General features: G+C 35.1%; 1 protein-coding gene across 2 annotated transcripts in view; it reads right to left on the bottom strand.

Annotated features, from left to right (window-relative positions):
• LRPPRC (leucine rich pentatricopeptide repeat containing) overlaps nucleotides 1-16,162 on the bottom strand; it is a 93,349-nt gene that overhangs the window by 10,970 nt on the left and 66,217 nt on the right. For both annotated transcript variants that reach the window (XM_049833789.1, XM_049833790.1), the window contains exons 28-32: nucleotides 14,126-14,268; nucleotides 13,923-14,010; nucleotides 9,160-9,283; nucleotides 5,410-5,498; nucleotides 1,850-2,054 (exon numbers count right to left, since the gene is read on the bottom strand). In XM_049833789.1, the coding sequence (XP_049689746.1) occupies nucleotides 1,850-2,054; nucleotides 5,410-5,498; nucleotides 9,160-9,283; nucleotides 13,923-14,010; nucleotides 14,126-14,268 (649 nt within the window). The remainder of the gene's footprint in view (nucleotides 1-1,849; nucleotides 2,055-5,409; nucleotides 5,499-9,159; nucleotides 9,284-13,922; nucleotides 14,011-14,125; nucleotides 14,269-16,162) is intronic.

Here is a 16,162-nt window from a genome sequence, read left to right as displayed (position 1 = left end):
GTATCTGAATAATTAATGCATGCAACTCACGTATTTTTTTAAATGCTATTCAATTAATTATTTACCCAATTTTTCCCATGCCTGCCTTTTTGGATGCAAGACAATACTAAATGTCATTTGATTAGTACCTTTGTCTAAACACTTTTAATCTTATGGCTTAAGTATAGCAAATGCTGATAAAATAACACAGGAAGTATTCACCAAAGTATAAACTCTACTTACAGCATTCTAAAAAGTTCAAATGACAAGATCTCTTATCAGTCCACTCTAAAAACTAATTTAATTGAAAAAGACATTGGAGCATGATGAACGCTTTTAGGTGAAGCAGAAACACAGCACATTGGAAAGCTATGAAAAATGCTTTGAAAACTGTATCAGAAACATGACTCTACCAATAAATGAACAGGTATTAAAAATATCTGTAAAAATCTCTTTTTCATAGTTCTCAAGGTACAGCTTGCATACATTTAAGAATATGTAAGGTACATATTATTTGTGCTACTGCTAAGTCTTTTCATACATCCAAGCTAGTTTCAGTATAGGAAAAGAAAAGTTGATGCTGTTTAAATAACCTGTGCCTGCATACAGTGATTTATTTATTTATTCCTGTCACCAATCTACATCTTAAGAACACAGCATGACTTTGCAACACTTTTATAACATGGAAATATAGGAAAATATGCAGCTTATGAGACAAATCCCGAAGTATCTCTCCTATTTGGACTGTTTAATTTTGGCTAAAGCCAATGCTCTAAAACTGTGCCAAGGACTACTGAGATCTAAGTATTTACAGGATCAGTCCTTCATAGACAAGATTGTTTTTCAGTGGCTGAAAACATAGCAAGCTCACTACTGGCACTGGCCTGCATGGTTCTCCTTCAATTCAAGTGCTCTTGCTGTTCCAAACACTGCAGTGACTATTCTCTCTGGCCTGGCATGCCTGAGGCGATCAGGTATCTGTTATGTACTATACAGTTCTACAGCTTTCCTGCCGAGTTAGACACAGGAGCTCTACCTGATGAAACTGGTTTGAAATAAAATAATGGAACATGTAGGATTCCTGAAGACTGGCTCCTGCAAAGGATATCTGAGTTCATAGTATGCCCTTTCTCCCAGAAGTGCTTCCCCCATGCAGTTTTATACAAAGGATAAACTAGCACAGTACCAATGTATCAACTAAAACAAAAATGCTAGGCAGAACATGATACTGAATTAAAACAGTTGAAATCAAGGATACTCGAAGTGTGGGGATATTTATCATGATTGAAACTGTGGCCTAGAACAGCATAGCAGCCAATTGTTTTATAATTCTGACAAAAAAGTATAAAACCACTCCACAGATATGTCTGTCTTTCACATTTTGAGGGTGAACACAATAATATTTTGTCATTTCAACTTCTGGAACAGGTAGCACATTTTTGTTTTCAAACAAGTGTTATATGCATAACCTGTGGGTGTTAAGTTCAAGATTTTTTATGTTTATATTGATGAAGTAATTCAATTTTACTTTCAGATTTCATCGGGCTTTTGATCTAACACCAAGGAGAACACTTCACGTGAGGTGTCGTATGTTAGACCAAAGGTATCAAAGCTAAATTACACCACCAGAGAAGACTTTATGCTCTCCCAGATACTTCATAGCTATCCCCGTATTTCATTAAATTATTTTCAACCCCAAATGTATTTGGGAAACAATACCAGAACAGAACTGCACAGCACACTGCTCAACTTGACCAGAATTTTAAATCTACAACACTGTAAGAATGAAATAGAATAAAATGGGTAACACAAGTCATTTCCCGCTGCTCTGCATAAAATAATTACATATACTAGTCCTAGAAATACTTACTTTTTAGTATGAGCCAATGCAATAGCATTAGCAATTAGCGAGGCAGATACACCAACTGATTTTGTGATGCCTTCCAGCATGGTTTTAAGTGCTTGCAGGTTCTTTACATCTCCTTTTTCTGCCAGAGTCTGAGTGAGCAGAGTAACTGCTGGTCTAGTAGGCAACAAGCCGTTGTCAAGCATCCCTTTTAAAACAGCCAGGGCATCTAACAATGGTAAAGAAATAAGGGAAAAGGAAATCAGACTTTAGTTCAGAAGGCAACCATGCTGTTAGTATCATTAACCCTACCCTTTCAAAAACATGTACAGAAAACGATTCTCTTGCTGAACTTAAGCCCCAAAATTGCTATAGTGAATTATAACTTTAATATATATACACACAAATAAAAACTTTCAACAGTAATTCAGGTTAAAACGCTGTAACATTTGCTCAATAAAAAGTATTAATATACTTTTAACATTTAATTAATTTATTTTAGTAGCCAGCTCAAGGAAAGCAGCTGTGTCATAAATGTCCTCCCTTATGACCTTAAAGCTATGACCTTTTCAGGGTTTTTTTCTCCAAACTATAATCAATTTTCTTTACTAAAAAACCAAAAATGTTGCATACTTAAGAATAAATATAGTTTAAAAAAGTAATTCATTATTGAAACTGCTGAAGTCTAGTATTCAGATTTGTCTTTTAAGTGTGCACCAAAACTTTGTTTACCAACATTTAATTTTTAAATAAAAGCACGGGAAACAAGTCTCCATACAAGAACAAAAATAAACTCAAAACTGGACAGTTACCTCAAGAACTCCTAAAATTATAGCAACTACCTATGTTAAAAACACACAAAATCAATCTCCTGTCCATCTGTCTCAAAGTCCCCAAACCCACTGCAGATGAAGTCACCCTAATTTCTCTAATCAGGATTCTTGTCAATTTACATTATACATGAGCAAACACACAGAGAAAGACAAGCCCCTCCAGTAAAAATCTCTTACTCCTTACCAGCATAGGCAGGATTAATCACAGATAATAATTAGAATACCAAGTGATAACGCTTCTAACATAACATACACCCACTTGAACTCCACTGCATTAACATTCCAATTCAATATGCAGGTACTGCAGAAACCAAATATTAACTTTCACAAGAAAGGAAGAAAAAACATCCGGTATACCTAACTTTCTTTCACAGCAAATTTTCTTTCTGCACATCCCTCCCCCCCCTTTTCTTTTTTAGGGGAAAAAAAAGGAAAAATACATCAGGGGCAAGATTCCCAAAATTTAAAAAGCAAACTTAAAATACATGCCAAGTTCAAATTCTCTCCCAACTGTGTGGACCTCCCTTTAGCATGGAGCATGACCAGCCTTCTCAAGAACAGGGACAGAGAAACATTTGAAAATTGCATGTGTGCAGCATTACTGCAAGAAATTATGTAATAGTAGGATACTGGATAATTCTGCTTGTATTTTTTTTTTTTTTTAATTACACAAAAGCATTCATTACTACTAGCCTAAATTAATAATTTAATCCCTTGATTTTTCAGTACTTAAAAGCAGGTAACTCTGTGCATGAGAAAACCAATCATTTATCTTTTAAAAGGCTTTCCTATAAACTTTGCAAATTCCCTACCGTGAAACTCTGACTCTAACTCTTAAAGTAATCTGGGTTTTACCAAGTTCTTGCTAGAAGATATTAGAGCTCTTATGAGTGGACCTACATAAAAACTTTTAACTATACCACACTATACAGCAAAGAATGATGATGAACTGTATGAGGAAGTAATAAAAAAAGCAAGTTTTACACAAGTGAAAGCCATCACAGAATGTAGGCCAAATGGAGCTCACCAACAAAAGATTTACAAAAAGACCATGCCCAAAAATTATTTTGGTAATCTATGAGCCTCAGAAAATGACCGGTATTAGCAGCTTGCATTTTCAAGGCTTTGCTTACAAAAAGAGAAGCAGTATCTTTCAAATTAAAATAGAAACAAGGATCAAGTCTGACTGTTCAAGTAAATTACCAAAGTAAAGCTTGTTCAATGCACAAGATAAAGTAAAATACAATTTTGCAAAGCAATGTAATTCCACAGACTTCTTGAGAAATTTTGTATTGTGCAAAAAAGAAACACTTTTAGTGTACAGCAAGGGAAAGGGTTGACATGGCAGTGAATTTAGTATGCTGGCTAAAAAGAAATCATGTAGTTAATGCAAGAGATTGGCAGAATAAAGAGACATCAGTGATGTTCTGAAGAAGGGAAGATTTTTGGTGTGTAATATTTAGGATGAACTGGCAAAACTTCATGGCACACTGGACAAGAAAAAGCAGAAAATTATTAGAATAAAATCAGACAGGAAAGTCAGGTGAAGGCCTTGAAAGCTGCAAAAACAAGAGCAAGAGAAGCAATTGTATTGATCACAAATACTTCAGTCAATGATGCCTGGCAGTGACATCAGACTGGAGACTGAAAGGGGAAGGAATTTGAAAGAAGTCAAGTTTATCAGCTGCAGGAAAGAGTACAAGGTGAGAATATGCATCTAAATGGTCATCATAGGTATTCTAATGTAGATGATGTTACATGGGTATGGGCTACTAAAGCTACACATAATGGAATGAAATAAAATTAACTGATGGCAGAATCAAAAATGGATTTTCTGGTATGAAAATAAACCCCAATTCGGTATAATACATTTTCTCTGTACATAGCTGCTTTAATGCTTAAAGGTACTGACAAAAATACCTTTCAACACTGTACCTATGCTTGCACAGGGATAAAAGACACAGCACTACATGTAAAACTATGTGCTTGCAGAGTTTCTCTCACAAGAGTTCTACAGCACAACTAAACAAGTAAAATGTAATGCTGTGGAACTGAACTCTAGGCTGCGAAATAACTAATGCCGAGAACTAAAATAACACACTTGCAAACTTCATCCACCATCTTGTTGGGTATCCTTACATACTCTTCAGCCACCATTTTCTTTTCTATCATCATTGTTACATTAAAAAGAAAACCAAACTGAATGTTTTGTTACTATTGGTATTGAGAACTATTAAAAAGTATTTGATTAAGTTTTTAAATCAATATTATAATCATTTAGTGCACAATCATGCACATTTAACAGTCAATTTAACTTATCTGGTATCTCACACAACCAACACAATATGCAAGAAACAACTGCTGGGAATTGTTTCAGATGCTCTAAAGTATGTTAATTTCCAAAGCAAAATGACTTGTGCTGTGAATTTTAACACACTTGAAAGCCTGTACTTTCTCTCGTTCTGGAGCACAAATTTTGCATGTCTGAAGAGCTGTGATTCATCTTAAGAAAACCCATCTTGTGTTAAATGGAATGGAAACTGGACTAAGTGGTCAAATGACAAGTACATTCATATTCAAGCTGTATTATAAATGCATGTACAGTAATTTACGTCTCTCAGCTACCACAAAAGGCTCTTGATAAGCAGGTAATTTGCTAAATGGACTCCTTTATCCAAGTATTCGAAGGGCGTTACAAGAAAAATCTGCAGAGGCATTAATGTGACGTAAAGGTCAAGCATTGTGACATACCTTTCAAATAATCCCGCCTAACTTGCGATATGATGAGGAGGCTGCTGGCAGCACTGTTCAGTGTGAAGCCCTTGATGTGGGTCTCAGCACTAAAAGAAGCAGACATTTAGAAAGGAATTACTGACATGCTTCTGATACGATAATAAATGGTTGAGCACCAAGGTGAAATTATAAAAACTACTGTTCGTATGTTAAAAATATTGCTGCAAAATATCGACCTGGAGACAGCTTTTGTGTTATCCTGTCAATGGTTATAGAAGGATAATTTTTTTTTGCATTCTGACAGATGACAAAGTTGGAAGTGAGCAACAAAAGAAACAAAGTACAAGATTTTTTTTAAACAATCGGTTCAGATTCTTGAATGCTGACATATTAGATGACTAAAATAACTGCATGCCCTGCATTGTTCTGTTGTATCCTAAGCTGGATACTTTTTCTTCTTTTTTCAATAGTCACCATAATTATAAAATATAAAACTATTCTTTCAGCAATAAAAATGAAACATTTATTTTCAGCACTGTATATTTTAAACATAAACTGAAGCATATTATGAACTAACACCGTATCATTTGGTTGATTAATTTTCAAATTTCTGTCATCTAGATGTATACAGGTTTTAAAGAGAACATACTGCTTTTGCTGCCTTAGTCATGTTAAAATTGCATTTTGCTTACCAATTCTTTACCTCCTGTAATACAAAACTTCACGTATCTATAGCAAAGAGAATCTTTACTTTAATAACACTGCTAAAGCTTTTCTAACACTCTGGAAATTAGTCAAGACAGACTAACCAGCAATCACATCGATCTTATACTACAAAATGTTCCTGTTCCTGAATGACATATAGCCACATTTTTAATATATAAGGATAACTTTACAAATGTTCATTTCTAGATTACAAAATCTCTACACAGAAAAGGGGGGCATTGCCATTTACCATATCAGCAATCAAGATAAATCTCACTGATCATCTTGTGGCAAACAACTGAGCAGCCTACCTACTTGAACTTAGAGGCTGAGCGGATTGGGAGGTAAGCAGGGTCATTGCTAAATTATTCTCCTCAATCCCAAGACAATCCTTCACATCGCACACAATATGACTGTCCTCTCAGTCACTTTCAGCCTCCCAGGCTCACAAATGCAGTCACTGGACTCGGGATTTTCTTACTCTCCCAACCAATCCTCTTAATCCCTGCCTAAGCACCCACTGCTCAGTTCCGCCTCGCCCCCCCACCCCCCCCTTGTCCCATCTGTCAAAGCCCTTAAGTCAACAATTCATGCATGAGACTGTGAATTACATATAACAAAGGATTTACTTTCTCCAATCTTCCAATCTTTAGTGTGATTAAATAGATGTTAGCTACTATTACAGAACTAATCCATCATTCCAATACTCCTAAATTTCTATTTAAAAGTTCTTGGACTAAATGCAGTAAATATTCCTCAAAACAGTGCTGGAATGTGAAACGTTGACCAACAGATCAGTAACCTTCTGGGTTGCTTGTGGTTTTTTTTCAAATGGGGAGTAGGAGTGCAATTTCCTTCTACCACATCACTTCCTCATGGAAGTTTCTCAGTTCTGGTTTCTCAGGCCAGTTTTAAAATTACCTGACCTTTTTAAATAGAAAAATTACTTATTTTGTTACCTATGCTAATGCTCATAGTAAAGCTCTCTAAATATTATTTAAATTTCAAATTTCGCTTCAAGCAGAGTAAAAAGAACAAGATGTTAGCTTATATAAATGAAGGTAGCTTTCCTTTATTTTATGAAAATATTAGGAGTTGCACAAGTTTCAGGCCACTGCACACATTTAAGCCTTAGAGGAGTAATCTTTTTGTAGTATGAGGTTGGAAAAATTGTCAAGCATGCAGAAATGTGTGCGAAACACACAGATTTGCTATTCCTCAACCATTGGTACATACACAATCACTTTCTTTATTTCAGTGAATAATTTAAAACTTACAGACTTTGGAAAATGCTTAATGTAAGCATCATTTTGTTACTAGAAAAAAGAAACAGATAAACACCATGAGCCCTACCAGTATGAAGCATTTTCTGTCTTGATGCAACAGTGAGCTGTTACAGGCTTTTTAGAATGTCATTATTTGGCATTTCTATGCTACAAGATGCAGTATGAGAGTTCTGAAAAGCACAGGGGTTATTATGATAGTTGGCTTTGACCAGCATAGAAGCATAGAACCTTTTATTGAATCCTACTTTCTTTTTTCCTAAATATATCACGGTTCAGAGGCTTAGACCTTTAAAACACATCTCCAGCTTTTTTAGTCATTAAATTTTTTTGATAATTTTTTTCCTGCTTTTTGAATTTACATACTAAAACACTTATCTAAGTGGGAATTGTGAATCATCGAAAGACTAGGAACAAGCAACCACTCTTCCAATCGGCAAATTACTGTTGATAACATGCAATACTTTGTGCATCTTCCTTACAAATGTGTTTGAGCTGCGGAGCAGGGAAGCAGTCAATGCGTGTACAAACCTTCAGTAGAAAGTTTCAAACTTCTTCTCTGAAGAATCTTTCGATACATCTTTTGATACATTAATATTTTCTGCGCATGTTTAACAAACTACCTAAACTTTGTCAACATTCTTTGTGCTTCTAAAACATCTCCTTTCCATCTTCTATTTACAAAGATTTATCAGTTACTTCCATTTCAGGGAGCTTAATCTGATAAACTGTTTTAGTTTTTCCTTGATATAAGCCATATATCCATCAAGTACAACCATTCCTTACCATAAAGCCCAGTTACCTATTTGAAAAAAACATTATTTGTTCTTCTGAATGCAGAACTCAAATACTTTTTCAATGAAAGACATTTCTTTGGTCTAAACACTTTTAAAGAAAACAATAAACATCATCTTACACTATACTGTTCCCAGACATCAAAAACTAAGTTGCCTCTAAAAATTATTAGATTTTTACAGTGCTCTATGCATCATGTACGTTACCTACAGGGACTTTCAAATTCACTGTATTGAGTCAGATAAAACATTTGATGACAACCACTGTTCTTGTTTTAGCTGAAGAAACTAAAAGACTTAAATTTCTTAAATTTTTGTTCTTCTTACCTCTACATTGATGAATAGTAACACTTCTACTTTGAAGCCTATAATCTGACCAGAACACACGTTACAGGCAATAATTAAAGCAAGTGGCATACCATACAACACAGTAAAGGTTAATTTGATTCTGGTGATTCTAATAATACATGACAGCAGGTTGGTTTTATCTCAGAAGTGTTAAGAGTTGGATCTAAGGTTTATGGTCATCTCCTAGCCACTGGCATCACAGTCAAACGTACCATTTTGCATTTGGCAGGCAGCCAGCTGCCAGGGTGTGTGGGTAGGGTAGGACAAGAGCAGGGATGGGCATTGCGGGGAATGCTCACAGGCAGTTAAGTCAAGGAATCTTGTCTGTTTGGATATTGCTCTAAAGAGGAAAAGGCAGACTGCCAGAAGGGTAGACTTTCAGCTCTGATGCCAAGTACATTTGTTGATACTGTTGGTTGAAACGAGCTATTAGCAATACATACTGTCACTCTAGTACCTTTTTAATATATGGCATATCACCCTATGAAACACCAGTGTATTTCTTACCATAACTCCTAATTATCAGTCGTGACCCATTTTCCCATTGAAAGATAAGGACTAACCTGAAAATTATCCAGGAATTATTTAAAAACACCTCCCCAAACAATTGAAATCCCCCAAACACAGAAAAGCCTTACATGTGTTTCACTTTGATGGCTTCTTCAAGACAATTCTGTGTTAACAATGCTTTTATAAGGGTGGTATAAGAACGATAATGAAACTTGCTCTTCCCTTGCATTTTCAGGAAAATATCATAGGCCTCTAAAAAAAGAAAAAAAAAAAGCCAAAATGAAATGTCATATTGCGATGATGTTGATCATCGAAATCAATCACCTATTCATTGAAAATGTCCATCTTAAATCTATTTATCCTCTGCTTACATCTTTGAGCCCAAAGCTGTTGGTCACAGCTTGTTCAAAACTGCTTGTATACAACAATCAATTGACACATACCTCCACAGAACAAAAAGTTTGCTACTGCTCTTTTTATATATGTGGCTGTTGCTTAAATACCAACAGAGCTGGTTAGGAGGGGAAGACTCAGAATTTTTAAAGCAACACCTAATTCTGGGGTATAAAGTTACAGTGTCTGGTGCATGATCACAACAGCATTTAACAAATAATATAGGAGATGATTCCAATATGGGGAGATCAAATTATTTGGCTTCGACAAGATTTATACAAAACATACAATTTACAAATATACAGATATTTAACAAGTAAACTACGCTGCATTTGTTTGACTGATTAACAGTTTTATTTCATGCATTCACAATAACTGTCAGTGTATGAAAAGATGTTACCAAAAAGGGGGAAAAAATGATAAGCACACTTCTCAGTCATTTATTTTTCTGAAACAAGATTATGCAGCTATAAACATACAGCTAAAACTGCCATCCAGGCTGTAACATATGCTAGAAAGCTGTGTTAAGAACCACAAATGATCTTTTACATCTAAACTGTGATTGGATGTTTCATTTAATGAAACTCAAAAAATAATCCCTTTCCTAATTCAAATCATAGCCACAACAACCTTTAAAACTTTTCAGAAATACTTAGACTATCACTACAAATTTCCCAGCTAAGCACTTTTTTTTCTTATACTTTTAAAGTAAAGACAACGGTAACTCATTTAAATCTTACTGCCACAAGAGGCATCACACTAATAGCACTTACTACAGTGTGCTGTGGAATTTTAAGCTGGCATTCCCCAAACCAACACTGTTGGTGTGCCTTTTGGTTTGAATCTTAAACTTCTTCAACCAAAGAGTATACATAAAAAACTCCTGAAACGTCGGCACAAAAATGACTATGCATAAAATTTATTATTTACAACAAACTCTTACACTGAGTTAATAATTAGAATTAACACTGCCATCCATAATCTGTTTTGGACACTTGGAGCTACATTTTATATATATATATATATATATATATATATATATATATATATATGTGAATAGAGATAATGATAAGAATATCACAGCAAAAATTAAATCCACTTCTGTGTACGCGAGCTTCGTGTATACAAAAGAAACATGATAGATGGAGAGAGAATATGACTGATGTCTGACATTACAATAGTGATTGCACTGTAAACCAAAAGACCAATGAAACAACAACAGCACGACACAGGAAAGGTCCTCAAACCCTCAACCATGTTTACTTATAGGTCTGAGGTTAAAGCTCGGCTTGCTGCAACATCCTGAACCCTCTTGACTGCTCAGATGCTGAACACCAGCATTCACAGAGTGTTCACACTTAAAATTCAATGGGAAAGGCATTTTATCTTCCACTCTTCTGAAATCTGAGGTACCAGTAGACTAGCAATCACATTCAACAATAACAAAAAACCTTTCACTAGTATAATCTATTACAAGTGTAACCAATTATTTAAAAAAAATGTAGTGGACTGGTGATACGTTGGTTCTTTCCACTCATGAAAGCCTGTTTAAATCCTATTTTTTAAAGCCAAAAATTCTTTATGTTTGGAGATTCCTATAAAAGCTCTGCTGTTTTCAGACTGAACTAGGATTTTGTCCTGTGTTTGAATATTGTTTTCCATTGCCTGGGTACAGAAATGGACCTTGCCACCAGTAGACATGATGTCAAGTGTATGTTACCATCAATTATCACAGTCCAAAAAATGTAAGATCTATTTCTGCAAAGAAATATATTTAAATCTTTTTTGTAATGACTAGTTCAATGAAGAACTGAAAATCTTTGTATCAGTATTGTTTTCCTGTTCTAGGATGTTTTGTTGTGTACGTCAGTCCTGACCTCAGAATGATTATCCTATTCAGATTATTTTCTTAACATTATTTTACATCAGTGCAAGTAGCATGTTTGAAGTATACGTACATGAGTCTTGAATTGAGACATATGCCCGATCAGGTATTATCAGCTTATTACTACTTCAGATAGCATCTAAAATTGCTAAAGTATATTAGCATTCCAAAGAGAAAGTTCTTGGTTTCAAAATCATGTTGTGTTATACTAGCTATTTCAAGTAGAAAGATGTGTTAGAAAAGAGACAACTTGCCAAGAAAGTCTCAGCTCTCAAGACTTTTTGTCAAATTTGTTTCAGTAATTGCAACTGTTTGGGATATGTGTAACATGATCCCCTATAGTCAAGTTCTCATACTGAGGAATCAAGATAAAAATGAAAATATGACTTTGCATAAATCAAGCACTTCAAATAATAGATTTTTCAAAATACCTCCACGTCAGAGTTGGTAAGTTCATTAAATTAGTTACATAACTAGATCAATCTTTTTTTCTATCAAAAAGCTGATGTTGATAAAAAGTTATTCTACCCTATTACATTCACATCAAAATTACATTATACTGTTATATAAAAGCAACAACTTAGTTTTTATAGGTTTGTGTTTTTTTTTAAGACAAAGAAAACTGTTTCCCAATAAGGAACTGTTTCCCAACATTTGTCATATTTTCCCTTAATTCCCAATAGCTCTAGACCACCTCCTCTCAAATACTGCACCTTGAAATAAAAGAATATGCTGAAATAATTTACTGAAATTCAATATCAAATGTCCTCATAGATTGTTAGCAGTTAAATTTTATATTTTTCTTCTACACTAGTCTCCCTGCAAGGTCCAAGGCATATTTAGTTTCTTCCTGCTCTCCACTTGATGATTTATATCAAAGGCACAGGACACTTTTCTAGGAATAATGTTATAAAATGCATTGCATTAATTTTGCCTGATATTCAGTGAAAATATTTCTGCATTTCTCATTTTCTTCCAATTTCCAAAAGTTACCAGCACGAAGGATTTCGTGCAAACATCATGTCTGCCATAAAACACGATTCTTAAATTCATATACGTAACATGAGATTGCACTCCCTACATACAAAATATCCAGACTCCACTTAAGACTTCTAATCAGTGCTCCTGCGACTGAATAACTCTATATGGTCATTTTACTAACAACAGAAGTTAACTGTGTGAACGACTGACAGATTCTTCTTTTAAAAACTCAAAGCTTAGAAATCTGTGTCCAACCTGTGAATTATATTGATAACACTCAGAAGAAAATGACTAGGTGTCTTGTATTTTAAACCTTCCTCATTCAGCAAAATTAATTTTTGTAAACCTATTTAATTCTATTTTCTAATCTGCTTTCAAGTGAGATACCTAGTTATTTGTCATAGTACAGGCAAAAAAAAAAAAAAAAAAAAAGGATTTACAGAATATTCAAATGCTCTGCGCTTTGGCAAATGCTAGAAATGGACTGATTTCCTCCCTGCTTTGAAAGGTCCAGTAATGTTAGTTCTGACTCTGTGTCCCTGCTTTGGGATGAGATGGCTAGAAATGGATTTCCAATGATTTAAACACAGATTAAGCCAAAGGAACTGCACTAAACTACACTCCTCCTTTGTATATACAAAGGTAAATACCCATCTCTAAGTTAATCCTCTATTTATCTGAGGCAGGGAAGTTTGCACGAAAGAGCTGTTCATTTTTTATAGCAGAATTGATCTGAAGTGATCTCTCAATAAGGCCATTTTATTTGTGGGGTGGGACCCACAGGCACAGAGGTTTGGAAACAGTAAGCTGTGGGGACACAGATTTTGATCTTCTGTTTATAGTCTGTGTATTTCTTTCGGGGAGGAACAAGAGGGAAAATTTCCAAATTCTAGAGAAACATGGACAACTTTAATTTTAGTTGTAAAGAAGCTTAAAACACTACATAACACCTCCCTATTAACTACATAATCCTCCCTTCAAATAGAAATAGATAGTTTTGCAACATCAACAAATAGAAAATAGACTAAGAGATAAAAGCCAAATAGGAAAAGAGCAATGATTGGCATAGTCCCATCTCATTTAATGTCATCTAATTTCTTCGCCCGTAGCTTCAATAAGGTACCTAAAGTATACTTTGGAACCATATCTGATCTCACTATTAAGACCTCAACAGCAGTGAAAAATACAAAATATCTGAACAACTTCTTTTAATAAGTAATTGCCTTCCCATAAACATGCCCCAGTTATTTCAGTTGATATTAATCTTTCTTCTCACTACACCTCTCATGTCTCACACCTTAAAACATGTGACCAAACAGCTAGATTTTCTGGGAACTGTAAAAATTGTATTTTTTTTGCATCAATCCTGTATATAAATTTAGTTTCTGGTGTTTAATGGATACATTTGAAAAGTCTAAAACATGGTGTTAATCCAACAGTATGAAGTGAACTGCAGACCAACAATACTTTATGGGCAACTTTACTACAGGCTGACTTGACATTATCATGTACCTTTCCTAACATACTAGCAAACCAACAAAAAGCAGCAGCAAGAATCTATTGCTCTATAGCTAATTGATATCTTAAAGTTAGTGCTGGGGGTGGGAAAAAACGCTGTGGTTTTCAGTTTACCTTTTGCATTGTTTTTCTTGCAAAGCATCCTTATTTTTCTTTCTTCCACATCAGAAGCACTTAAACTTCCAGTATCTTCATGTCCAACCTTTAAAACAAACAAACTTAAATTTAAGTTACTGTAATGCCATCTGTTAACATTTTTCAACGGAAAGAGGTATATTCAGAAGTGTTGTTAGCTAGGAAAGTTAAACTCCAATTACCTTAGGTACCTCAAATGGAACAACCTGACCATTTTTTTCAAGTATATCAGCCAGTAAGGTTAGTGTTTTCTCACGAGGGACAACATTTTCTTCTTGAATTTTAGTCCAAACAGCTTCAGCCTTTCTCCAGTCACCATTGTTCTCTGAAAAAAGATTCAAATCTTCAGGTAAAAGCACATTTAGAGTATGCATACATAAAGCGATTCAAAAAAGGTACATTTGGAAAATAATTATCAATTTATCATATACTTCTGCTTCATATGATCATCAACTTGAAAAGCTATAAACTACTTATAATACACAGAGAACACCAGAAGATGCAAACAGAAAACAACCCCGAAGGATTTTATGAATTTTCAAATAAATGAGAAATTAGTTCAAAAATATTACAGAAGCAGTCGTCCTAGCTCATCAGTTCTAATATTCTTGACTGTTAATTGTAAAAAGTTACAAAAAAATCTAAATTATTACAAAAAATTAACATTCTACGGTACCACTTCTAAGTTCCATTCAGAAATTCTTGAAATGAAATCCTCTGGTTATGGTGCTACTGAGTTAGAGCGTCTACATCCCAGAAGTTTACCACTTCCAAGTCAAAGAAGTGTTCTAGGCCTTCAGGCTCTTATTTTGCCAAGAAAAAAAATGCCTATATGAAGACTGTAAAAGCTAAGTTTTCTGAAAGAAAAATTTAATAAATTGCTACCAAATTCACAGAATAATTTAACTGTTTTCGGTAAGAATAGCAATTTATATATACACCACTGTACATAACTGCAAATAAATAGAAAGCTGGACTTTGTGAAAGAAAACAGTTAATTGCTATTTAACTACATACAGCAGGTGGTTTCCTATGTCTCCTATCATAAGTCACCAGAACAGCATTGACTTCTGGTTGTAGATCCTATTCACAGCTACCTAAAAGCAACATAGGCTCGCTATGACCTGTCTGTTCCATGGTTTAATTCAGAGTCTCAGAAATTAAGACATGCAAGGCAAAAAGGCAGAGTCAGAAAGTAGATGATGGAATGAAATGTTCACATGGGAATATCTCAGCCTGTAACAGCAGCTCTTCAGCTATTCTTCCGTTGTTCAGTTAAGGAACTTCAGCTTTTCTGTAGACTAGGCTCCACTGGATTAAGTCATACTACATGGAAAAGCTGGAGCAGCCAGCTGGAAGCAGCATGACACACTTGAATATTCCCTAGAACTGTTATAAAGTTGGTGTTTCAAAGCAGCATATACAGCTTTGCAAACAATATTGCAATGCAATACTGAAACAGTGCAATGTTCTGTTCTTTCCAGGAGCAGCATGGGTTTAGGAAAACACATGGATATGTAACTGGGCTGGTTCAAGATCCAAGCTCACTTTCAACAAGGTTCTGGCATCACTTCAGCTTTTTAGACAAGGCAGCAAACTTGGTGACTACTGAAGTCAAATAAAGTGATTGGTTTTAAGGACTAAATACTGCAGATAACATTTTAAAGCAGATTATTATGGCAGCTAACAGAGTAGGACAGAGAAAGTCTTAACACTTTTTCATGTGTTTGTACCTATGTTTGACACTTGAGGCCCATCTAGAGGACATATTTTCAGTTTGGGGCTCCATAACTATAAAAGAGATGCTAGCAACTGGAGCAAATTCAGCCATCAATACAAACATGGGGCTGGAGCAGATGACATAAAAGAGGAAGTCTAAGACGAGTTTTCAGCAGCCTGGAAAAAAGCAGGCTAACCAGGGATCTACTTGCTGTCTTCAGTTACCTAGCTGACAGTTGGAGAAGAGCAAGTTAGTCTCTCCTTGGAAGTGCACAGCAAAGGATGAAAGGTGATGGTTAAAAGTTCCAGCAATGGAGTATCTGAGGATGATCAAACCCTGGAACAGGTTGCCCAGGGAGGCCGTTTGATTTCCCCCCTTGGAGGCACACAAAACTTTACTAGACAAAGCCATGATGCGATATAACTGAAGCTGTCCTAGCTCTGGGAAAGGGCTAGGCCTAAAACTGCTGAGGTTCTCTCCAGCATAAATTATTCTGTGA

Source organism: Accipiter gentilis, chromosome 30, assembly GCF_929443795.1.
Source record: "Accipiter gentilis chromosome 30, bAccGen1.1, whole genome shotgun sequence".
Taxonomy (NCBI): domain Eukaryota; kingdom Metazoa; phylum Chordata; class Aves; order Accipitriformes; family Accipitridae; genus Astur; species Astur gentilis.
This window is presented reverse-complemented; position numbering and strand designations above follow the sequence as displayed.